Genomic DNA, 26,053 nt, shown 5'->3' on the forward strand with positions numbered 1-26,053 from the left:
GGAAGCCTAATCCGAACTAGCTGCTCTGTGCCACGTGTAGCCGCGCGGCACGGGGTTCGAACTGTCGGCATTTAAAAATGGCGCTGGCCGGCTTCATGCTAATGAAGCCCGGGAAATTCAAATCCCGGGCTTCATTTGCAAGTGCGGTATGCCTACATTACCCTCCTAGTTCGAATTAGGAGGGTAGTGTAGACATACCCATGGGTTCCCATGGGCAATAACAGCTACTCAACCTGCTTTTGAGGATGGGACATGCTGAGTATGGCAGAAGAGACAATTAAAGAAAACTGGTCCCGGTGCCCTTAATAGGAGAAAATTTGAGGAAAAAGGCAGAGCAACCATACAAAATGTCTTCCAGTTGTGCTTGACAGAGGCCATTCAACAGAATTATGGGGCTTCTTGGGCCAGGGCGACAGCAGGTCTGTAAAAGGGGGAGGGGAGGCTGAACCATGGCCCTGCCCTTGTACTGCCCCTTCCCCCCAAAGCCTTTTGCCCCTCCCCCCTAGAGCTCCCTTTGCCCCCCTCACTCCTCTCTATCCCCTCCCACTTGCCCTTCCAGCGGGTAAAAAGCGATGCAGCCATAGCCCCCCAGCCTCGCAGGCCCACGCATTACTGGACAGCTTTGGAGAGCCATTGCAGTATATTCAGTTGTGCACAGGGGAAGTCTCTAGTGTGCCACTCTGGACTGGCAGAGGCTCCACTTCGGAGCTTTTCTTTACCTCCTGGTTATGGTTTAAAGAAGTAATCTGACTCAAGACCAGCAGCTCCAAGCCACATGTGGAAAACTTTATAAGTGCAACTTTTACAATTACCTTGGGATTTTCCGAAGTAGTTTTTGGCCATAAATCATGACAGGCACGAGTTGAGCTTTGTTGCTGCAATTAGTCAGTAGTTACACATCTACATGGTACACACAGTTTCCACAAGCACTTGAACATTTAGGGTATGTCTAGACTACATGGCTCCGTCGATGGAGCCATGTAAACTAGTTTACCCAGCATAGGCAAAATAAACATGGCCGCCACGCTGTGCCGACCATCAGCTGATCCGGCACAGCGCGGTAGTCTAGACGCAGATCGGTCGGCTGGGGAAGCCTTTGCCGGCCGATCCTGTAAGCCTCGTTTCACGAAGAACCCCCCTTTTTCGAAACATCCCGTAAACCTCATTTTTTGAGGAGTCCAGGATCTTTCAAAAAAGGGTTTGTTTTTTCTGAAAGAACTGCGTCTAGAGGGTGGTTTCACTTTCAAAATACCCATTTTTGAAAGAACGTGCAAATAAAGCGCGGGAAATTCAAATCCCGGCTTCATTTGCCATTTCGATATGTCTAATTCACATCCCTCTTTCGAAAGAGGGATGTAGTTTAGACATGCCCTTAATGACTTCACTTCCTTTAGCTCAATGGGATGATGCTCTTCTGCTATGTGGTCCTTAATCTCAAAAGCTTGTAATGTTATTTCCCCCATCTTGATCTCTCTCCTCTCTACCCTGATAGCCTGTTTCTATTTTCCATCAACAGCCCTCCAAAGCACTGCACCGAGCTAGCTTGCCTTTCAGCCCAAAAGTTGGCTGTGATTTGTTCTGGGGAGCCGTCACCCAGCTGGGGTCAGAAACAGAGTGGGCCAGCTCTCAGACCCGTCAGGCTAGGAGTGGGAAATGACTCCCAAATGCCATTTTGCACGGGGCAAGGGGCTGCTCTTTCATTGAACCACCAGGGTAGCTGTGCGCGTAGAGTACTTAATGGCTATATGTCCATTTCTAATTAAGCAGAAAGCAGTATAAGGGGACGATGACTACAAGTTCTTTTTTTAAGTAGTAAGTTATTTCCCCCAATAGCTACTTTTCTAAAATTATTTTTAAAATACCATCTTAAAAGAGGAACAACATACTCCAGGGCATGTAGTTGTAAAGATATATATATGCACTTTCCCAGTACGGTAGGCACTCACCCTTTGGCCTCATTTTTATGGCTCTACACCCTGGAGTGGTGTTATTGCTTACAAATACATACATATATACTTATGGGTGTATGTGAGATGTGCAGATGTTTTATTTATAAGTGGCAGGCCTTATTGCATCATTGAAACATGCATTTACAAACAGATATAGGTTTTATGAAACCCTATTCCGTTGTTTTAATAGCTAAGCTATCCAGCCATAGCATAATAATGCACAAGGTAAATGTGTCTCCATCTCTAGAACCTGTTCCAAGTTTTCTCAGATGTGACTAACTGCAAGAATTTTCCAAGCATCAAAAGTTAATAAAAAAAAAAATAGACAAAATAAGGCAGTCCAAATCCTTGGTAACAAACACAGACTGATGCAGTAGAGGGGCTTTTGGTGAACTTTAAGGTCCTAATTGAGCAAAGTATTTAAGTATGCACCTAACTTAAGCATGAGAGTAGATTCATTGAAGTGAATATGGTTAAAAATTAGATGCAGTTCAGTGCTTTGTTGAGCAGGGTCGACATTGAAATAAGTCTGCGTCAAAGGGTAATTTTAGAGGTAAGTCTCTAAGCAGAAGACAGGTGCAATGCCCCCAGTTTCACAGTGTGGTAGGAAGAAAGGAGGGTAAGTTGCACGTATGTTTCGTTATCTTGTTATTGTCACTTAAACTTATTCTTAAGTATGCAATGCAAAGAAAGAAAAACATCATTTATATAAATCTACACAGTGCATCTGGCAGTGATAAGCAACGTAATAACACTTTAAAGACAGGGAATGGTGTGTGACACATTAGTAGGAGTGGACTCTAATTATTGTTTACTAATGCTAGATGCTACCATTATTCTAACAGCTTGTGCATTGTCAAATCAACATTCTGCACTACACAAATGACCAGTTGGGAACTGTTCGGGAGCAGCTCTCCTCTTATTACTGCTTGACTAAAAAAAATGCCATTTACAAGCAAAGAAAACTGCCTCTGAGCCAAAAATACTGGAAGTCTTTCTGAGGAAATACCAAAGATACATATGAACTTGATCCTCTATAGCCAATCTAATTTCATTCTACATGAATATAAACGAAAACAGTGACAACGGGAATTTTCTGTAGGATTTCATTAGTACCGTAATACGTTGAACATATCCTCTGTTTTCAATCTTCAGGTTTTGAAAGGTTATGAGTGGCAAATGATGACAAAGAATGATTGGCATTAAATTGTAATCCCTGAACAGGCACCCTGAAGGACCTCTGCATTCAGCTTCAAAATGGTTTTGACTGAAATTGATATCGGCACGAAAGTCCCAAGAAAAGATCAGGAGAAATCCTGACTCCACTGAAGTCAATGGGAGTTTTGCCACGGACATCAATGGAGCCAAGGCACCAAATGCACTGGATCTGATAACCTTGGGGGTGAAATCGTGACCCAACTCAAGGCAATATTAGTGGGTGGTTTTCCTGCAGTGGAGCCAGAATTTCTTGGTTTCTGTGTGTGCTTTGTTTATAATTAACTTTGCAATTACTGGTGAGAAAAACAGATACACTCCCATATACATTATGGAGTTCCACTTACCATTAAGTCTTCAGGAGCCGGCCTCTCCTTTGGTTGCTTTCTCATGCTGTGTATCATAAAAGTGAAATGATTATATATAAACAACTGTTCATGTATTTCACATGTTTAAATACTGAAGACTTCTTCCTTCAACACAGGTAGATCGAGATCATGCCCTAGAATTTCAATGTACTTCTTAACTTTACCAAGTACAAACTGAAGACACAGCTCCTAGTAGTACCCACAATGTTAATCAATTTTCTCTTTTCTTTTTTCAGCTTTTCGTTCCGTACAATGTTGCTGCATCCCAGATAAAACAGTTATGTATTCTACTGCTAATTAGAAGGCTCTCTAGAATATGGACGGCTTTTCTACTTTTCTTTTTCTCTGTGCTTGAGCATTTGAAGTCTTTAAACACAAAGGGTCACTTTTATATCATTTTTAAAATGTGGTCATATCTATCACAAACTTCCAAAGAATGTTTTCTTGTTATGTCTAGAACCAATCGCATTCTAAATTAATTTTGGCGCCCTTGTTACTGGGGATTCCTGCAAGGATAGTGATCAGTACAAAGTCAATTGAGAAATCATGGCAAATTTGTTCTCCTTTTGACATTGCTATATACAGTAGTTGGACAGAAATAGAATTTAAGCAGGTGGGACATTTAATTTTTAACACTAAACAGCTACAGGGTAGCACACAGTGCCCTGGTATGTCTCCCTTAATTTTTTCACACTTATTTCCACTGCTCTGAAGGCTGACAGTTCATTATGGAGCATTAAGCAGTTTATAAGATCAAGTTTCCTATCCACATAATCCTAGTTTTTTAGGCAACAGGTGCAATTAACATCTGTAGACTGAGATTAGCTGCATGATGGACCACTGTCACATGGCAGCGCGGTGACCACTAGGAGTTGCCTGCTGCCTAATTGGATTACACTCAAACAGCCCGAGTTTATGGTGTAACTGGCATAAAGTCAAAGTCTGATGTGCTGTTCACTTGACGTGTCTGATGCTTATAGGAGTCAACTGCTAAAAGAGTGTACAAAGCAATTTTTTGGACAATAATTCCTCAAGCTATTGTAAGACACATACTATACAGGTTAATATTAAACCATACCTAAAAATATGTACAATGTTCTTGTGGCAAATAGGAGGCATAGTACCATTAATGATTCAAAGGACATTTTGCCATCCTTATATATCACCACATGCACCTCAAATAATGCACACCGTAGCAAGTAATACAAGCTGTCTGAGTGGTGGGTGGGTAACAGTCCTAATTTGGTATTCCAAAGTAGCTGTATCTCTTGGGAAAACCAGGCTATTATCCACCATCATTTATGTTTCTTGACATCTGTGGAAATTTTAACACAGGTTAGCCCTCCCCCCTTTCCCTATACAATTTTTTATGCAACATCTAATTAATTTTTTGGGGAAGGGATAAAAAGGTGCAATCTGGTTAGTCCTGCGATAAAATTACCGCACACTGTGGCCTACTGTACATTTTATCTATAAGAAATGAGGCTTGTAGTCTATAAACACAAATTGTGTATTTATTATTTTAATTAACTGATAAATCAGACTATATATTCTTCATTTTCAATATAATTTGCTACCCACTATGGGAATCTTGAGAGAGTGTGTCTTGGAATTGTTTCACACATAGTATATTTAATTATCTGAATATTCATTTTATTTGAATACTTTTTGGTTCATTGGGCCTAATATGTGCTAGAGAACTTGAAATGTTTTAAAGCGCAAGATACCCAGCTGATCCTGTGTGGGGCTCAGAGCCTTTAACTTTGCTGGCTTCACTGGAAAAGCTTCCCTAAATTGCTCCTCTCCTAAATACTGCTTCAGGGCCAGATTCTCGGCTGGCATCAACTGGCATAGCTCCATTGATTACTCTGACTCTACTGGCTCTGCCAATTCATGCCAGCTGGGCAGCCGGCCCAGAAAGTGCATTTTAACAAATGGGAACGTGTCTTAGTCAAAAACATCCCATTTATACAAAGTTCAATCTCCATTATTCTGCCTTCATTTTATTACTGAAATGGCGACTCCCTTTGTAAATGAGACATTACAAAAATATGCATTTCCTCTCTCCCGATTGTACAATACATTATACTTAGCTCTTCAGGCTTTTGTTGCTTAGGAAATTTATTCTTTCAACAATATTTTCTCCCTCTCTCTGAAATTTAGGTGCCTTCTACTGAACCGTTCAGTTTGGAAGAACGAACACACACCCTATGGTGCATTATAAAATATGACTCCGAATAAAAATTACTTACTGGAAAGCCTATGAATTAATCAAGGACACTGTTTACCTTTCTAAATGTTGAGACAGTTTTATGAGTAATAATCCAAGTGGCCCAGAATAATAAAGTTATAAATATGATTCTCTCTCCCCCCCGCCCCAACCCTCCCAATTGAACTCTTAAAATAGTCTCTATGCACAAGAATGCACCCAGATTCACAGCGGGTTATTAAAAACAGGAAAAACCCTCTTAAGTACTTTTATGACCCTTTGTGTAAATAACGTTTACATAATTTAAACAGTTTGCTCAGCTTAGCTGCCCCATCTGCCCAAGGCCCCTGAGTCCCTCTTGCCTGAGAAAGGATGCAGGGGGAAGCCATAAGGTCTCAAGGAGCTGCAGAGTTAATGGCATGTATCATTTACATTGAGGGCATGGCATGTTTGCAAACTGAGCTTACCATTGAGTGATGAAGTGTACAAATGGCTCAGAGAACTCCCCAACCGGAAGGACTGGCGATTCCTGGGATGGGTTTGATATTTGGGGGAGGGGAGGGGGAGAAAGAAGCAGAAGAAGTGAGGACAATTTTTCAAAAGGGAAGCAATACAAGATTACAAATGGAGTAAGCGACAATGCCCCTTCTCACGCAGAGAAACAGAGGAAAAGGAGCAAATTCTTCTAAACGTGTTATAAAACACTGAATTGAAAGTAATGAGCATTATACAAGGGGTAGAAGCATGTGGAAAGACACTGAGGGGAGGTGAAAAAAGGACAATGATAGCCACAGGGTAGAAAGGAAGGTAGGGAAAGTGTAAATGAGAAATTAATGATTATTTAAGTAACACACAAATGGTCTTGTAATTAACAAAGAGCTGTGAAATTATTCTTGTGCTGACCTTTGTTTCTTTCACTGAATTCACTTTTTATTTACACTCATGTTTATTTACACTTATTCATTTCAGAGCTGTCCTTCTCTGCACAGCTCTTGCCAGATTAAAAAGAAAAACCCTTAAAAGAAGTGGAAGAAATCGCAATGGAAGGTTTGCCAGACTAACTCAATTAACCACCAAGTATTTATGAAAGCAAATAAATTAAGAGCGCAAGAAAAAAAAATTACACCGAGAGCAAACAACATTACCATTTGCAAAGGAGGACTTTCCGAATTTAGGAGTTTTTCCAAGAATGACAGAGAGCTCCACTGTGTTTATAGTGTAACAGCTCAGGATGTAATGAAATTACACTGCAGAGTACTTTAACAGTGTCATCTCATTAGACCTACAGTTGGAACAAGAGAGTCGCATAAAACAGGCAGCTGCAAATGACTCCATTCTCATTTATTCTCATTTGCTATTAAAAATACCTTTCGGCGGCTTTTTTCCTTCCTGACATCCCTACACAAAGTACCCTGCAAAGTATGATACATGCACCTATTTAAATTAACAAAGGAATGACTTATTTTAATCTCACTGTGCTTTGGAGTGCTTTGGCCATTTGGATGAGCAATATATCATTACATACAACCTTCCAGCGCTGCAGGCAAGAAACTCGGAGCGTGCAGCATTTGGTGAGAGCCAAACAATTTCTCTAGCACACAACTGTGTCAAATGCATGCATGTATTCATTATTGAGAATGTGGGGAAATAGCTTTGATGTAGTGGAAAAAAGAGATGATAAAAGCACCTCTGCAATGTGTGTGTCATTATCAATGGTGGCAGATAGATACAACCGCAGAGCCTCCTATGTGATTAGTAAATATACATATAATTGCTGTGGCCAATTATCAGAAAAATGAGATAGGTAATTACAAGACAGAAAATTAACTAGAACTCTTATTAAGGTTTCGTTTCAAATTCAAACAATAGGAAACTGCTAGAAAATACAATTAAATCAAAAGTAAATGGAGAGTAAAACAGAAGGCAAAACTGCTTTACAATTTTCAGAGTTCTATTAACCGTATATAATGTTTAACATCATCCACCTTAGATCTTTGTTGCATTTGTCCGAGAGGCAGGAAAGATTAGTGTTTCTAAACTTTAAAATGACATCAATGTAGGAAGGCTTCCAGTGGAGAAGAGAAGACACATGCAGTGATTTTAAACTTTCCCTTGTTCTGAGAATCACATGCAGAAGTTACGCATTCATAAGACGAAAAATTCAGGGCAAAATTTTAGGTTCATTTGTGCTGAGTGGGAGACAGGTTGACTTCCACATTCCCTTGGTTTTCTGCTGCCCAGTGGAAGCCTCTACTCGCGTCTGAGTTTAGAAATGGTACCTGCCCACTCTCCGAAAATGGGATGGGCAGATTCACACAGAATAAATCCACACAACACACGAAATGTTTGCTGGATATATGTCACAGCACTCTTTGAAAACTGGGAGCTGGAGCTATCCCATCAGAATACCCTGGGGAGCTAAGTAATGGAGATGTAGCCGTGTTAGTCTAGTCTAGCTGAAACAAAAAAACAGGACTATGTAGCACTTTAAAGACTAACAAGATGGTTTATTAGGTGATGAGCTTCCTCAGATCTGAGGAAGTGGGTCTGGCCCACGAAAGCTCATCATCTAATAAACCATCTTGTTAGTCTTTAAAGTGCTACATAGTCCTGTTTTTTGTTTCAGCTGGGGAGCTAACTCTGCGCTGGGACCATCCCTTTATCAGAAGAGAGCACTGCCAAAACCACCTGGGTGCACGCGAGGAAACATCTAAAACGCTCATCTTCTGAGAATTGCAAATGTGGATCAATTTACGCCAGGGTGGTGGAGGAGGGGCAAGCAGCACTTAACACCTATTTGGTAGGTGATAATTTCTGCAGACACATGGGGGGGGGGGGGGTTGAGGAGGAGGGATCTGCCTACATCAGAGTGAAACTACATTACGGAAAGTGGATTGAAAATCAACCGAATTGTACAATACAACTGGAGACTGACTCTCTACTTCAGTGTATGCAGATAAACAGAAGGATAAGAAACACCGTATTCTGCAACTGCAGGGCACTCAATACCACAACATCCTTAACGTCTTGGTCCTGCAGCTCCTTATACAGAGCACATAGCAAGTAGCACAAGGTTGCTGTGCTCCAGCCAAGCGAGAGAGGAAGCTTCACCTGAGTGGGAGTAACGCGAAAGACTGAGGCAGAGTTGTCCACAATGACTGGAAATTTCTCACTGCACGCCTGGGGCTGGTAGGACACCAATCACAGCAGTTCCCAGGTAATATTCTAGCCTCAGATGCATAGACTAACAGGTAAGGGCAGGAGGTGGAGAATGAACTGTAGCTCTGCTCTTAGCGCCACTCTTTCCATGGGCTTTAGACGCAGCCCATAAGGCACATTTCTGCTAACGAGCACAGGTAACTTGTCAACCAGGTGGCAGAACATCTATCAACAATGACCTCTGTCCAGCGCATCGCTTTTTATCTTGCAATTATATGACCAACACTGTACCCACAACAGGCAAGAGCAGGCCCTAACTGAAGTCACTAGTCCCAGAGGGATAGCCGGGTTAGTCTGCAACTTTAAAAATGAGTAGTCCTGTGGCACCTTAGAGACTAACAAAAATATAGAGAGTATCATGAGCTTTCGCGGGCAAAACTCACTTCCTCAGATGAGTTGGAGTGAAAATAACAGAACCCAAGATAGAATAGAATAGAATAGATTAGATTAGATTAGATTAGATTAGATTAATAGATAGATAGATAGATAGATAGATTAGATAGATAGATAAAAAACAGCAAAAGCATTTAACTGTTAATTGTAGGACCGGTGTTAATGAAAATCACTAGGTGACACCCACCCCTAGACAGACGGCCAGCAAATATCACCATGACCGAAAAATATTCCGAGTACATACTGTAATTTAAATGATACTGGTATAGTGCAGTAGTTGTGATGTTCTGTGAACCATCTGAAAATTTATGCCATCGGTATTAAGAACTCAACCATCTGCACATCAGGGAAGAAAAATGTTGCATCACCCAGTTTGTGATGAGGACCAAGAAGGAACATTTGGAAATGATTATTTTAGGTAAGTCAGAGATCATTTTTGAGAAGAGGTTTATTAAGAATATTTAAATTCTGCTATGGGATTCAATTCAGATTCTTACATCAAACTTACTGTGAGCTAAGGCCCCATTATAAAGTATGATATAAAATGTTTAATGAATTGCCAACCAGCCAACTTGATTAAATCTGTTCTTTTATCTTCCCTGAGATACAAACAAGCAAAAATGGTTCCTATGCATGGAGAAGACATGATATTTTTGTTTGTTAAACCATGCAGGATTCCACCAAAGAATGCTAACTGCATCAAATTAATACTTTCATTTCACTTCTGAAAATACCCGCTGAAATCTACACGTATGAGACAGGCCAGGAAGAAGCACATCTTAGCCTCCACTGGAAAGAGTTGAAAGAGGAGACACTCCATCCAACCATTTCCTTAGTAAACTGTTAAAAATCTGCCACTGAGCGTGCTTGCATACACATTTTTTTTGACATCATAGTAGCTGGAGATGGAACACACACATTAGATATGATATCCATCTCTAACACTTATATTAACGCTAATATTTTTATTTACAGAATGTGTTTATTGTATGTGCTTAGCTACGAATTTAAAAATACTCTATAGACGAAACTACTACTAAAACGTTGCTGTTGCTACCTGCCAAAATTTGTGGAATCATTGTGTTGTTGCATACAAAACAAAATGTCAACCAAACACTAAGCAAAATAAATACATTTTATGTTGTGTCCTGAAGCTCATCAGACTGGCATGTACGTGAACTCTTAAGGGGATGAAAACAGGATGAACTAAAACAAAGTCTCACAAATCCCTGCCAGAGCTTCATCCAAAAAAAAGTTTGCACATGCTGCATAATAAAAAATTGTCACACATGTGGAGTAATGTTAGTGAATTGCCCACTGACAATGAGATCTAATGGCCAACCTTATTTCATTCTTCCAAAGAACAGTCTCATTCTATAGTAGGCCAAAAAACTGAAGTGAATTTTTTTTAAAAGGGTGGGATACATATTTTTAACCCCCTTCCCACAAAAAAATTTGCTACATTCTTCAGCAAAAATTGGCATTCTTTGGTCAGTTCATAAGAGTTTTGATCCAGAGGTTCTGTGTTTCTCTTCTAAATTACCAACTTCTAAATGGAAAGGCTTATTAATGGGAAGGTTGATACAAGCTTAATAACAGAGCCACAAATACATTCCTGAGAGATAGCTGCCCATTAGCATTAGAACTTTACATGCCTCTGCATCTTGGTACCAAAACCACTCCACAGTCCTAAGTATTAAAACCACATTTACGTATGTGAGACCTAATGCAGAGAAGGACGATGTTTAAGCCTCGGCAGCTTTTGAAGTGCTTGGTCAGCCTGATTCTCAAAAGCAACTGAAATGTGCATGTACAGTGAGCACAGAGAAGGGCAGTGGGGAGAGCGGGGGGAGAGAAGAGAAAGTTTGAGTGATGCCTTTGCCTTGTGAATAATGAACAGTTCAGGAAGGTCAACCCATTACAACGGAAACCGTTTAATTATTAATTATGCACAATCTATGAGCGAAAGGACAAGTTCAGAATGTTTAATGTGTGGTAACTCCAACTGGACCCTCGCTTGGCATCTTGTTATTAGCACTTGTCAGCAAGGTGCTCAGGCATAAAGGGAAAAGCCCAGCCGCAGAAAATCCGAGCGGGAGGGAGGCGGGAAGGCTTTAAAACTTCAAACACTGATCCTGATATTTAATTTATAAAGTGACAACTCTCTGGTATAGAGCTTATCGACTTTCACGGCATTTAGGTAAGCTGCATTATCTAAATGAAGAATATTTACACTTAGAGAATCTCTTTCAAATCCCTCTACGAGAGAGACACGCTGGCTTTGGAGGGATGAGCACTGTCTCCAGAATGAAAGTGTTCTTTTTCAATCTGTGCATACAGGTTACCAGGACTGGCATCAGCCTCATTCACTACGCAAAGCGAGAGCCCCTCCCATTCTACTGGTCTGTGACAAAGGGGTCGGGTGTGAAAAGCACTGAGCAAGCGGAACATCCGTAACCTTTGGCAGAGGTAGAAGCACCACGGAGGATCAGGCCGTAGTCACATGAACCAGCCCCAAAAGTTAAAGAAAGAAGGCAGCAAAAATGTATTTGGCATGTTTAGCGCCATCCTCCGCAGGAGCCTCTTCATCGGACCCATGAATCTGGGGTTCAGATGTGTGTGTGTGTGTGTTAGGGTGTGTGGAAAAGAACAAATTCAGGGAGCTGCTGCTCTAGGTGGCATACTCTGCTTGGCAACATTCTCAAGTTAATGCCACTCACAACTTGGGACGCACTCAAGACTTGTGACACCAAGCTTCAGCCTCCAGTTGGACATCCTGGTCCGGCACCCTGAGCGGTCCCAAACAAGGGGATTTGCCAGACCAGGTCAGGCCTTGGGCTCTCCTCCTGCCTGTGGCCCTGGTCAGTGCGCTGCCCCCAGCCTGCCCGCTGGACTCTGCTGTCCCCAGCCTGCTCGTGGGGCTCCCTGTGCTTGGCTGGCATCCCTCCTTTGGCCAGAAGGGCTTTGCACCCCAGCTGGTTGGGCCTCTCTTTGGACCACTGGTCTCACTCCAGTCAGCGGGTCTTCCCGTCCCTGCCCTGCCAGGCTCTCTGACCCTGGCTGCTGGCCCCACTCCAGTTGGTGGGGCTCTGCACTCTGGCTGGCGGGGCTCCCTGTCCCCAGATGTCGACCCACTGGCCACTGGCCCTGCAGATTGCCAGCTGCTGGTAACTGCTGTGGCTGGGGTTCTCTGGTCCAGCAATATCCTGCTGGACCACAGAGGTTCAACCTGTACCACCTTTCCCTGCCCTCAGGGATGTGCCACAGACCAGCTATGGCAGCATTGGTACCAAGGGGGCTTCAGGAACAAGGCCAATGGTAGAGCAGTGCAGAGACCACCCCAAGTGCCCCACTCCCTGAAAGGCAGAGGCCAGGTTTGTAGCAAGTCCACTGGCTTTATGCTATTAGGAAGCTTTGCTCAGGGCCCTTCCTCTCTGTCATATTTTCCTCCGCTCCAAAGCTACTTCATGCAAGCTTCTCATGCGGATGCATGTGCGTGCAGACGACGACAAAGCTCTCTCATGCTATGGCCACAAGAGAATTACCAAAAGAAAAACCAAACCCAAGTTACTCCCGTCTCTCAGTTTGCCAATCTATATCGGCTCCGAGTTGCAGCCTCCTCTGGACGGAGACTCTGCTTTGTTGTATGTGAATGGGCACATCTGCAGTGTTTAATAAAGCACTCTTGTAAGCAGAGCTTTGGAACACCAGGCCACCTCAAACAGAATTTTTAGGCACTGCTACTGCTTCTCACTTTCCTCATACTACGCAGCAACATTAAAGTGAGCTTGCAAAGAACACATTTATCTGTACACGGTAGCGAACATTTAATTATGGGAAAGGCAGCTCTAGATAAGAACTCAGTCTGATTTTCAGAAGTACTCCATTTTACACTAACCAGAAACAAACCTTGTGCGGTTATGTGAAAATAAAAGCACTGTTGTTTCAAATAAACCAATAGAGTCACTTATTGACCACATTCAGATGGGTTCCTAAAAAGACACTATTCCTAAAACTAGGCTGCTGACTTCTTACTAACTCTATTTTAAGATGTCTCCAGAAATCTGGCTACAGGTGAATCCTTAAGAGTAGCAGGGTTTGCAGAATACAACAAAGGCTGGAGGAAAACAGCCAGACTGTCACAATTTTACTGCCAACCCTGAGCAGGAAGATGAAGGATGACTACATTTGTATGCTAGGCCAGTCCTTGTTTTTTTCTTAGGTGCCAAGTGTGACAAATTATACATGGGGATATTTCTGGGACAGGATGGTCAGCAGTAAACGCATTTATTTCGGGACCTCCAACTGGACTAGAAACAAGGTTGAAAGGCCACTGTTTTATCCACCACTGAAACGACCCTCAAACACCTCAAATCAACCAAGAAGTAGCTCTTTACCAGGATACCATTATCTACTACTTAAGTTCTTGCGGAGGAGGGAGGCACTTCTATATACTCTTGTGTGTTCATCAATATATATCTAATCTCACCTATAATCACACATTAGGGGTGTGTCTAGACTACAGGGTTTGTTGACAAAAGTCCACTTTTGTTGACAAAACTATACTTGAGTCTACACTGCCGCTGAGTTCTGTCGACATAATGTTGACAGAACTCAGCAGTTTTGTTGATGGCTGTAAACCTCATTCTACGAGGAATAACGCCTTTTGTCGACAGAGTTCTGTCGACAGAATTGGATGTAGTCTAGACGCTCTTTGTCAACAGAAGCTTTGTCGACAGTATCAGTCGACAAAAGCCTGTAATCTAGACGTACCCCAGATGTTTCAAGCTATTCAATCATTTATCTCCTGTGGCATTTGTTACTGTAAAATGTTTATCAGAATTTGGCACAGACAAGAAAGATGAACAGAGTAACTAATCTTACCAATAACCTACAATGTACATTATGTCACTTGCTACCTTTTGCCAAGCTTTGCACTTGTTAATATGGCTCTCTGAAGGTTTTTTTTAATCCCTGGCAGATACGTATATAGGTAGCTGGAAAACAGGTTAATCTTTTAACCGTAACTGTAATTGCTTTCTCTCTGAAAACAAACATAAGAATTTTTTCTTCTCACTGCTGGTCTCTTGTCGATCATAAGCTACCAGAGCACAGCAATGTTTTGGGTAGATACACGCATATGCACACTCTTTTCAAATAGCTAAGGCACAGCTGAATGAAACACAGCCTCTTCCTGTTCTCACCAAAGGGACTTCACTGGAAAAACTAAAACCATTTATTGTTGCCTTTTTCCTCTGGATACTCCCAATGCATTTTATTGCTTTTTTTTTTTTAGATATATAAAACACTGCTGCAAATAATCAAGCATGACCATTGACATCCACAAGATTGAGTTTTAGGAACCATTAAATGAGCTCTCCCTCTTGGGAAGGTTTTTGCTCAGGTTGGTCTAAAGGTAATTATTCAGCAATTCCTACCTGTGGTTTTACCTTGTTCCTAGATAAGTCTTTGAATCTCACACACCAGTAAGGTCAGAGCCTCAGTAAAAGTACAGCCAAAACAATTGTGTAGGACAAATGATGATGAACTATATTATTTATGGATTGGATATATAAGTTTGTGTAATGCATATGCAGGTATTTTATACACATCTATTCTGAAACTTTATTTTCTTCTCTCTTCAGAAACCATATTAAAAGTTTTCAGGATTAAAATACAGAAGTCTACACAAAGTCTGCAGACTACCTTCTGAAGGCAACATAGATAGAAAAATTCTATACAAAGATTCATAAAGGAAAAGTCAAGTTCTGCTTAATGCTCACTCTACACAGTGAGGGTGCTATTCTATATTCTAGAATGTACAAAGAGCAAAAATGAGCATTGGCATAACCTTAAATTTGAGAAATGGAATGCTCTAAAGGCTGATGTTTCTCTTGTAACATTAATGTGGCCATGTTGCACATGCTGTATGTTTTTATAGATATCCCACAGCAATAAATAAAAGGTTGCCTTTGAGCAGGAGGACAGGAATAGAAACAACAGAGCATGTGCTTGATGGGCAAGTTAATTTTGCAGAGGAAGTCTTACATTCTGGAGTATGTTTGACATCTGAGCGTTTGATGTCTGAATGCTAACTTTGCAGTAATGCTCATTTTTGCTTTTACATTTCCCAGCAACATGTATGAAAAAGACAACATCACGAGCTCTTGAGTTTGTAAACTCCTTGAATCTAAGCCAAATTGAAGTCCTGCGAAGCTTAGTTTCTCCGTGGTGATGGGGTGAGTTAAAGATTTAAAAAACAGAAGAGAACATATACCCAAAAGTAGCAGAGGTGTTCTCGTATGTAAACTTCCACATTTAAGCTTTCACGATTAAAAACAATAAAAACTATTTCCTTCAAAGTTGGACTGTTTTAAAAGACTTAATAGCTGCAAAGCATGCAGCAAACTCAGTGTCTGTGTTCTGGTAAGTGGTCTCGTTCAAAACAATATCCCAAGTCTGGCACTGCTGGTGCTGAGTTATGCAAACACAGAAAATCTGATGAGATTTAAAAAAAAAAAAAAAAAAAATTGGCCTCCTGCTTGCCATCAATGTCATTCAGAACGGCTGAATTTTTAAAAAACAAACATCGTCAACTTTGCGCGGAGACCAGCTACGAAAACTTTCAGCCAAAAAACAATAGTTTCGAGAAGGCTAGGAAAAAGAAGGGGTTAGAAGCAGAAGCAGGTTAGAAGCATGACTTCTTTGTTTCGGTCTTCACCGAGAAGTCTGGAGGTGTGCCTAACGTAGTGAATACAAGCAGAGAGAGGGTAAGTTTAGAAGATAGGATACACAAAGAACAAGTTAAAAATCACTTAGGAAAGTTAGATGTCAGCAAGTCACCAGGTCCTGATGAAATGCATCCCAGGATACTCAAGGAGCTGATAGAGGAGTTATCTGAGCCTTTAGCTATGATCTTTGAAAAATCATGGCAGACAGGGGAGATTCCAGAAGACTGGAAAAGGGCAAATATTGTGCCCATCTATAAAAAGGGGAATAAGAACAACCCAGGAAACTACAGACCGGTCAGTTTAACGTCTGTCCCAGGGAAGATAATGGAGCAGGTAATTAAGGAAATCATATGCAAACACTTGGAAGGTAATAAAGTGATAGGGAATAGCCAGCATGGGTTTGTGAAGAACAAGTCATGCCAAACTAATCTGATAGCTTTCTTTGATAAGATAACGAGCCTTGTGGATAAAGGAGAAGCGGTGGATGTTATATACCTAGACTTTAGTAAGGCATTTGATACGGTCTCGCATGATATTCTTATTGATAAACTAGGCAAATATAACTTAGATAGGGCCACGATAAGGTGGGTGCATAATTGGCTGGATAATCGTAGTCAGAGAGTTGTTGTTAACGGTTCTAAATCCTGCTGGAAAGGGATAACAAGTGGAGTTCCTCAAGGGTCTGTTTTGGGACCCGTACTGTTCAATATCTTCATCAACGATGTAGATATTGGGATAGAGAGTACGCTTATTAAGTTTGCAGATGATACCAAACTGAGTGGGGTTGCAACTTCTTTGGAGGATAGGGACATAATTCAAAATGACCTTAGTAAGTTAGAGAAATGGTCAGAGGTAAACAGGATGAAGTTTAATAAAGAGAAATGCAAAGTGCTCCACTTAGGAAGGAACAATCAGTTCCATACATACAAGATGGGAAGCGACTGTCTAGGAAGGAGCATGGCGGAAAGGGATCTAGGGGTCATAGTGGACCACAAGTTGAATATGAGTCAACAGTGTGATGCTGTTGCAAAAAAAGCAAATATGATTCTAGGTTGTATCAACAGGTGTGTTGTAAGCAAAACTCGTGAAGTCATTCTGCCGCTCTACTCTGCACTAGTTAGGCCTCAGCTGGAGTACTGTGTCCAGTTCTGGGCGCCACATTTCAAGAAAGATGTGGAGAAATTGGAAAGGGTACAGAGAAGAGCGACAAGAATGATTAAAGGTTTAGAGAACATGACCTATGAAGCCAGGCTTCATGAACTGGGCTTGTTTAGTTTGGAAAAAAGAAGATTAAGGGGGGACATGATAGCGGTTTTCAAATATCTAAAAGGGTGTCACAAGGAGGAAGGAGAAAATTTGTTCCTCTTGGTTTCTGAGGACAGGACAAGGAGTAATGGGCTTAAAGTGCAGCAGGGGAGGTTTAGATTGGACATTAGGAAAAAATTCCTAACTGTCAGGGTGGTCAAATATTGGAATAAATTGCCAAGGGAGGTGGTAGAATCTCCCTCTCTGGAGATATTTAAGAACAGGTTAGATAGACATCTGTCAGGGATGGTGTAGACGGAGCTTGATCCTGCCTTGAGGGCAGGGGGCTGGACTCGATGACCTCTCGAGGTCCCTTCCAGTCCTATTATTCCATGATTCTATGATTCTAAGTGAAGCTGAACTACAGCGGTGCTTGCTACCACAAATGGTACAGTGCAGTGAAGCCTGGTTTAAGCAACCACCCATGGGACCAACCACAATTGGTTTCCTAGTAACAATACTTTAACTAAATAAAAGACTAACCAAATAGCTCTGGAAAGCTTGGGGATCATTCCCAGTTATTTAAGACAGGGGGCTGCTTATTGGATGTTGTCTCTAGTACAAGTTTCATCCCTCTGTCCATCTCTGGACACATAACAGACATCCCTAAAGGCCAAGAGCTCTCAGGTTTATCCTCTTAGGCATTGCCACATGGATCCAAAAACATCTGTGTGTGATCCCAAAATCCTTTTGTCTGAGTGGCTGGAGCAACGTCAGTGTTGTAAGGGTTTTAAAATATTTTATTTAAAATGTTTGAAATTTCACGTGAAGCTTACGTTGAATCTTATAGCATAGGAACTATAGGTCTGAAGCTTAAGGGTATGACCAGTATAATCTCAAAGGTCCTCCTGGGGTTTTCACCCAGGGCACAGGTCATACCTTCCTGCCCTCTGGGTACCACACTGTTCTGCTGTGCCAGAAGCTCAGGTCTCCCCCAGCCCAGGCACAGAGTTGTAGTAACATCCCTCCACCTCCTCAGCGGGGCAACACAGATGCTGAACCAACCAGGGCCGGCCCACAACATTTTGGCACCTGAGGAGGGGAGCTCAAATGACACCCCCATTCCCCCTCGCTTGGGCCAAAACTTTGAAAGGTCTCAATTCTCTGGGTCCCAGTTGCGCTCCCCCCACAGTCTGGCACCTGAGGCGGCTGCCTCAGTTCGCCTCATGATAAGGCCAGCCCTGGAACCAGCTGAGCTGTGGGAGGGCTCAGCTCTAAAGCCACTGACAACACTCAGGAAGACAGCCCCAAAGAGCAATCTCTGTCTTTAGATTTCTTTGTTGGCAGGTTTCTTCATGTTTATCCTCTCAGGATGGAAAGAAAATTTCAAAAGCCAGCAGAAAATCCAAGCCAGCAGGAAAAAACAACAACTCTGCCTTGAAGCATTTTGCCTGAAACAGGGACAAGGGATGAGGAATATACTTTGAAACAACTTCTCTTACTGTATTAAGGGTTAATTGGTATGCGCTGTTTATTTTGCCTTAGTAACTTACTCTAATCTGTCTGTTTTCACTTGCAATCACTTAAATCCTATTTCTTATACTTAATAAAAACACTTAGGTTTATTATCAAGCGCAGTGTAAATAATGGTTAGCGGGGGGTGGAGCAACCAGTGTGCATATCTCTCTTGCAGAGATAAAGATGGCAAACTTACAAGTTTTCTCTGCATAAAATAGGGATGTTAAATATCGACTAATTGACTAATTGAACAGTCAATGCATTTTACATCAACTATTTGATTAGTCGATAGCTGGCCCTGGGCTGTACGCGGCGTTTCAAAGCGGTAGTACCACATGGAGCCCGGGGTCTGGCCCAAGGCTCCAAGCGGCGCTGCCACTTTGAAGTACCCCCTCCACTTCCCCCCATCTTGCTGCCTCTTTCTGATAGAGGCAGCAAGGGGGGGGAGGGAAGCGACTAGTCTGTTGACTATCCGATAAGCAAATGTTGATTAGTCAACTAGTCCTTCACGTCCCTAGTATAAAACTTTTAAACAGAGTAAGAGGGATTTATTTGGGGTTGTGGTCCTCGCTGTGGGCTGTGTTCCTGAATGCTGTCAATGCCCTTATAGCTGAGCCATACCAGAGCTGAGCTGGTTCAGTGTCTGTGCTGGGGGGGCATTACCCCAACTCTGTGCCGTGGCTGGGGGAGAGCAGAGCTTCTGGCCTCGCAGGACAGGGTGATGGGAAACCCCAGAGGGCAGGTTGGTGGGCTCAGTAGCAGGACCAGCACACCGGGTGAGTCTCAAGGGGACTGCTGTGATCAAACTCATGACAAAAAGCAATGTCATTTCTTGTTTTGATCAAACAAGGAGGACATAGGAATGCACTTTGACTTCATCCCCATGCACTCTGGGACCAACTGAACCTAAATTCTGGACCCACAGAGCACTGGGTAGCAGACTGGAAATTCAAGTGGCCTCATTTAAATACAGGTTGAACCTTTTCTAGTCCAGCACTCTCTGGTTCAGCAATATCCGTGGTCCGGCATGATGTTACTTAGCCGGATGTCCACTTATCATGTGTGCAGCCAAGTTTCCCATGGCCCCATAAAGCTTGTTTACAGCCACCAGTCCTGGCTCTCAGTGTTCTGTGCTGCTATTTAGCTTTAATTTACCTCTGAATGTCTTTTAAGCACCCAATAAGCAGTGGAAGTGTTGGTAATGCTGTTAGACAATATTGACCTCCTATGGTCCATCAAATTCTCTGTTCAACACAGGTCAGGTCCTGAGGGTGGGGGAACTAGAAAAGTTCAACCTGTATTAAACTCAATGTTTTTAAAACATTAAATAAATCTGTACAGCCAATACACAGCTACATTACAAAAGCTGTTAGGAGGGAAGCCAGAGGTTTTGGCAGCTGAGTAGGGAAGAGCTGGGGTTTTCACACTGTGGAATTTGGGAGGCTGCCTGGTATTGAAAGCAGTGAAACAGTCAATTTTTAAATTATAAACATTAGGTTTAAGAGTCAACATGTTGAGATGAACGGGGCAGACTACACCTGTAAGAGCTATGGTTTTAGGAGTCTGCAGGCAATGCTGCACTGATTGACACTCCTGCTGCACGTGTCTCCAGGTTATCTTCACCGCCAGAAAAGCAGAATAATTTTTTGAAAAAAATGAAACCAGAGACCTATACGTCCAATTCTGTGGCCACACAATTATGGAATAACAGGGCCACAACCAGGACAAACTCTCGAGCCAGGCACTGAGCCTCTGTTTTCTGTAAAGCTCCATGCTCATGGACAGGCGGCCTTCACAGCAATTGACGCACGTCCTTCCCAGTAGGGATAGAATCAGAGAATCATAGAATACTAGGACAGGAAGGGACCTCGAGAGGTCATCGAGTCCAGTTCCCTGCCCTCGTGGCAGGACCAAATACTGTCTAGACTATCCCTGATAGACATTTATCGAACCTACTCTTAAATATCTCCACAGATGGAGATTCCACAACCTCCCTGGGCAATTTATTCCAGTGTTTAACCACCCTGACAGTTAGGAACTTTTTCCTAATGGCCAACCTAAACCTCTCTTGCTGCAGTTTAAGCCCATTGCTTCTTGTTCTATCCTCAGAGGCCAAGATGAACAAGTTTTCTCCCTCCTCTTTATGACACCCTTTTAGATACCTGAAAACTGCTATCATGTCCCCCCCTCAGTCTTCTCTTTTCTAAACTAAACAAACCCAATTCTTTCAGCCTTCCTTCATAGGTCATGTTCTCTAGACCTTTAATCACTCTTGCTGGTCTTCTCTGGACCCTAGGATTAACCTGTTCTGCTCAGCATTCCCTTAGCACATTTCAGAGAGTTGGAGAGGCGCAAAGTTGATTGCTAGAATAATAAACGACACACAACCTGCCGATGTCACTGCCTCTGCCAGCGCAAGAATGGATCTTAACACATTTATATCCTCATTTGTGGACCGCCACACATAAGTTCCATCATGGAAAGGAAAGATGCTATGCCAAAGATTGTTGCTTAAATTGGCATGTCCTGTTTATAGCTGGATTGACCAGCCCCTATTAGATAAATGTCCCATTCATACAATTCTCCCCACTGAGCTGCAGCACCAAGTAATAATAATTCATTAATAATTAGAGCTTGCTAGAAAACAAGAATTCTGTTTCACGAAAAATCTGAAGGTTTTCAAATTGTTTTCATTCCGAAATATTGCGTGTCTCAGTTGGTTCTGTTCCACTTTGTATAGTTAAATATTGATGGGGCCACAGAGAAATTGCCTCTATAGCCAGCTGGCTAGGCCTCTCACTTGAGACATGGGAGATCCAGGTTCAAGTCCGTGCACCAAATCAGGTACAGCACGGATTTGAACCTGCACCTCCTGTATCAACTAAGGATGTAAAATCCTGATTAATCAGCTGATTAAATGTTAACGGGTAACTGACAAAGCAGGCTCCTGGCCCCGGGGCTGGGGCTGCTGCCACCACCAGCAGGTTCCTGGCCCTAGGGCTGAGGGTCTGCCAGCTCTTGGCCCGAATAGGGCAACCTTCCACCTGCCGCGGGCAGAGGGGTCGCTACTGGGCAATGCTTGCTGGGTAACTGGTTAATTGGTTACCCATTCACATCCCTAATAGCAACCTGATTCAGAGTAGGGACTGAACCTAGATTGCCCACATCTCAGATGGGTAACTGGCTATTCTAGTGGGAGGCGGTACACATGTGTCTCTTTCTTCCTCCCAATCCCAAAGTCCTTAGAAATTTTCACAAAGAGTGTTATGTGGATATGTTTTCACAAAAAGTTTCACTTCTGAATTGGCATTTTCGGACCAGAAAAAAAAATGTGAAAAGTTCCTGACCACCTCTACTAATACTGAAGACCTTACAAGAATTGACAGAAAAGTTTACAACTACTTTTCAAATCACTTACTAAACATGTGGAATTTCTGCAGGAAAATGTCAGTCCTAATTCATGTAAAGAATTAAAAACCAATTCTCTTAATTAAGGAGTCTTATAATTGGTTTTTGCTAGGTTGCAAACATTTCAGTAAAGAAGTCAACTTTACATTAACTCTTCCAGAACCATCAGAAGGGTAGCCGAGTTAGTCTGTAACAGGAAAAACTTAAACAACAACAAATAGTCTAGTTAGCACTTTAAAGACTAACAAAACATGTAGGTGGTATCATGAGCCTTCGTGATACCATCTACATGTTTTGTTAGTCTTTAAAGTGCTAACTAGACTATTTGTTGTTTTTTAAGTTCTTCCAGAACTAGTCATGATCCTGAATTTTTCACACAGGTTAAAAAACGAACACCACCAAAGACTATATTTTCATGATAACCACAAATATTTCTATATGAGAATTTTCCTTATGTCAGATGCCACTGTACATACAGTGTTTGTTGACAAACCAGAAGATCTATGTAACACAAAAACAATGACTTAACAAGTTTGCTCATCAATACCTCATATGAATAAAATATAATTATATATGGACAGAACATTTGCATTACTTTTTGTTTTGGTGGAATGGATAATCACGGTCCTATAGAAATGATGATTGCCAACAGAACAAATGACTGTTAGGAATAATCTAGATCTTAATGCTTATTCTACATTACCATCAGTAAAAACAATCAAAAGGCAGTCATTTCAATATATTGCACTTTGAAAGAAGAAAACCAGATTGCTTAGGATCAGATCTTGCATTAAAAATAGAACACGATCAGTTTTCTGTCTCCCAAGGATACATTTCTAAAACTATAATACCCATCTCGCTGACCACAACATGAGACATAATCACCATGACTGTTTCTAACCTACCTGTATAATCTCATCAAGATTCCACTCTATCAAACTGCCACTTACAAAACGTGTTATAGTCAAAGTGAAACACTGCATAGAGGGAAAGCTCTTAAGCATGTGCTTAAAGTGAAAGCATGTGATTGCGTTCCTTTGCTTAAATGCTTTGGTAAATAAAGATGTACTCTATCAGTTTTTGTAATTGCTTTGCTGAATATGGGCCTCATATAGTGGAAGAAGTTGCAAATAAAACCCATCTCTGCTAGGAAAAACTATTGGTTGATGTTTTTTATAAAATACCCTGGTCCCAGAAGGGCCTCAGCCTCCAGCCAGCAGCATTGCTCTTCTCTAGAGTTGCCAGGTGTCTGGTATTGACCCGGACAGTTCGGTATTTTTGCCTTCTGTCCAGCAAAAAAATTCAGAAAATACCAGACACCTAAAATGTCCGGTATTTTCTGATTTTTTTCCCAGCCAGGAGTTGAAAATCCTGGGCTGTCCGGCTCAATACAGAGGCAGCCTGGCAACTGTAGTGCTTACTGGGGAGCTGTCCAGCGCAGCACACGGAGGTAAGATGGTGGGCGGCTGCTGGCAGCCTGTTAGGGCCAAAAAGCCTCACCACGTGTTTTTTAAAGGGGCTATGCTTTGCTTCCCCCCCCCCCCTTAACAACTCTTGGGTCCTTTTTTTTTTTGGTTCTGTATTTTTTCTGAAACCATCTGGCAACCCTACTCTTCTCTCACTAATTCACCCTGCAGCCGACTTGGGACACCTGGTTTATGACTCCCTCTGCAGCTCACCTACATGACCGAGTCACAGAGATGCCAGAGTGCAGTTACGTGCCACGTTAGGTGCGGGATCACTCAACAGAAACTCCAAGGTCCTGAGTTGGGCGTACCCTACGCAGGTTGGTTGGGTACTGCCCTGCCACTGGATAGCCACATTTAGGAAAAATCTCTTTAAACATGTCTGTGTTACTCATATTTTTAGAAAGAAAGGACCCAAATTATCCTGTTCCACATAAAATGGCCCCAGCTAGAGTCAAGGAAAAGATTCCAGGAGATTAAACTTATAACAACTCTGGCTCATTCTCATTTTCTCCTCCTATGGAAAGCCCGTTGCTTTCTGCTGCTTTCCCCCACACCCAGGGTGGTATGACTTACTCAGGAGCCGTGCGCTGCTAGCGGTCCACTGCTGTGCGCTACCGGTTCCAAGGGAGAGGAAGAAGCTCCAGATCATCACTTCTAGCTGTTATGATCCTCATTAAGCTAGGTGGGGAATTCTGCGTCAATATTGGCGGGCTCCTAAGGAAACATGCTGTGCCACGAAGCTGCAAGCTGGAGGGGAAGGGGGCAAAGCTCCGCCCCCCCCTCCTGTGAGTTTTAGGACCCCTCAGCCCCCATTTCCCTTCATCTGCTCCCCTCTATTTACTTGACAGCAGCGGGGAGCATTTGGCCCAAGATAATCAGTCTTACAACACTACACATTTCTAATCACTAATACCCATGTTAGCAAGAACTTACTGAAAACAGCAGCAGCTGTACAATACCAGATAATAAACAGACGCTCTCTCACGAGGTCCTTATGCAGAAAGAGGCGTACACATTAGCACTGTAAGTGGGTCCTATTATTGTTCCCCAACATGGGCAAGGAGGAGAGCGAGAGGGAATAGGAGGAGTGGAAAAAATAAGCAAGTTGAGAATAAAGCGAACAAGATTAACAGCAAAGCACATGGGGCGGGGGTAGCGGCTCTAGAATGTGTAACAAAGCACAAAAAGCAGAGAAATATATTGTCTATTAAGGACAATACTACACATGACCTAGAACACAATAACCCTCACAATAAATGCCCAACAAGATTCTATCCTACCAAGAGTCAGCACCTCCAGGTGATACAGCCACTAATCTAAGCCCGATAGATCTTATTAAATGACCCTCTAACGATACAGACCTGCCAAGCAAACAGTGCAGACCCAATTCATTCAGCTATTTCCCACAGGCAGGAAGTGTTCTTGACATGCACCCTCCATTTAGCAACCGAGCAAGGTACAAAGTCAATTGCACTTGTAAAACTTAAAAAGTGAGCTGCATATGGAAATCTAAAATCCTCCAGTGCCCACAAGACAGAGCACACAGGCACTGGTGTGGGAGAATGGCGGTTCAGGAGCATATTATGGAACAGAAAGTAAGTTAAAACAAGACAATAGTGAAACCCCTCCGCCGCTCACTCTCAATGCCCAGCGATGTATATGGAACGCATCAAGGATTCCTGGCCAAAGAGTTCTCAAAGCGGTGAGACATCAACCATTCTGATCTTGGAGGAAAAACAAACAAACAAACGAGACAGCTGCAAGAAGCTTCCACACATTATGTAGTTCCTTTTGAGAGAGCTGAACTCAAGCTCGGGGATTGCGATGCTGTCAAATCTCTAACAGCAAGTCATCCGCTGGCGACATCCCAGGCATAAGCATGGGAATGTATTGCAACTTCTTTAGGACACAGACTGTGTTTTCGCTCCGTGTAGGTCTAGCATCTAGTACAGTGGAGCTCTAATCTCTAATCCCGGCCTGTAAGGCCCTACCTAAATAGTAATAATTAATGGAGGTTCTGGGAAATCAGAGACCCTCAAAGAACCAAACTAGTGCTAGTTGCATGACCTACCAATGCTGTGTTCATACATGCAAACATAGCTTAACCCTCCGCCCCAATAAAGCATTTTGATCCTGCAACATACACTTGCCAATACTGGGAAAATCATCTTTTCTTTACACATTCTGAAATTCTGGGTCGACTCCAGCCACAGAAATCTGTATCTTATTTAAAAAAAAAAAACAGATATTCAGCTGAGTCAGTATGTAGCTTTCTGACTAAAGTATTACAAAATGCACTGTAGATGACTGCAGTACAAAAGAAATGTTC

General features: G+C 42.3%; 1 protein-coding gene across 4 annotated transcripts in view; it reads right to left on the bottom strand.

Annotated features, from left to right (window-relative positions):
• MAP2K5 (mitogen-activated protein kinase kinase 5) overlaps positions 1-26,053 on the bottom strand; it is a 206,095-nt gene that overhangs the window by 32,286 nt on the left and 147,756 nt on the right. For 2 of the 4 annotated variants that reach the window (XM_075896857.1, XM_075896854.1), the window contains 2 exons: positions 6,209-6,270; positions 3,512-3,557 (listed from right to left, as the gene is read on the bottom strand). The exons of the other annotated variants lie outside the window; for them this stretch is intronic. In XM_075896857.1, the coding sequence (XP_075752972.1) occupies positions 3,512-3,557; positions 6,209-6,270 (108 nt within the window). The remainder of the gene's footprint in view (positions 1-3,511; positions 3,558-6,208; positions 6,271-26,053) is intronic. 4 annotated transcript variants of the gene reach the window in all.

This window comes from Pelodiscus sinensis, chromosome 14, assembly GCF_049634645.1.
Source record: "Pelodiscus sinensis isolate JC-2024 chromosome 14, ASM4963464v1, whole genome shotgun sequence".
NCBI classification, from domain to species: Eukaryota; Metazoa; Chordata; order Testudines; family Trionychidae; genus Pelodiscus; species Pelodiscus sinensis.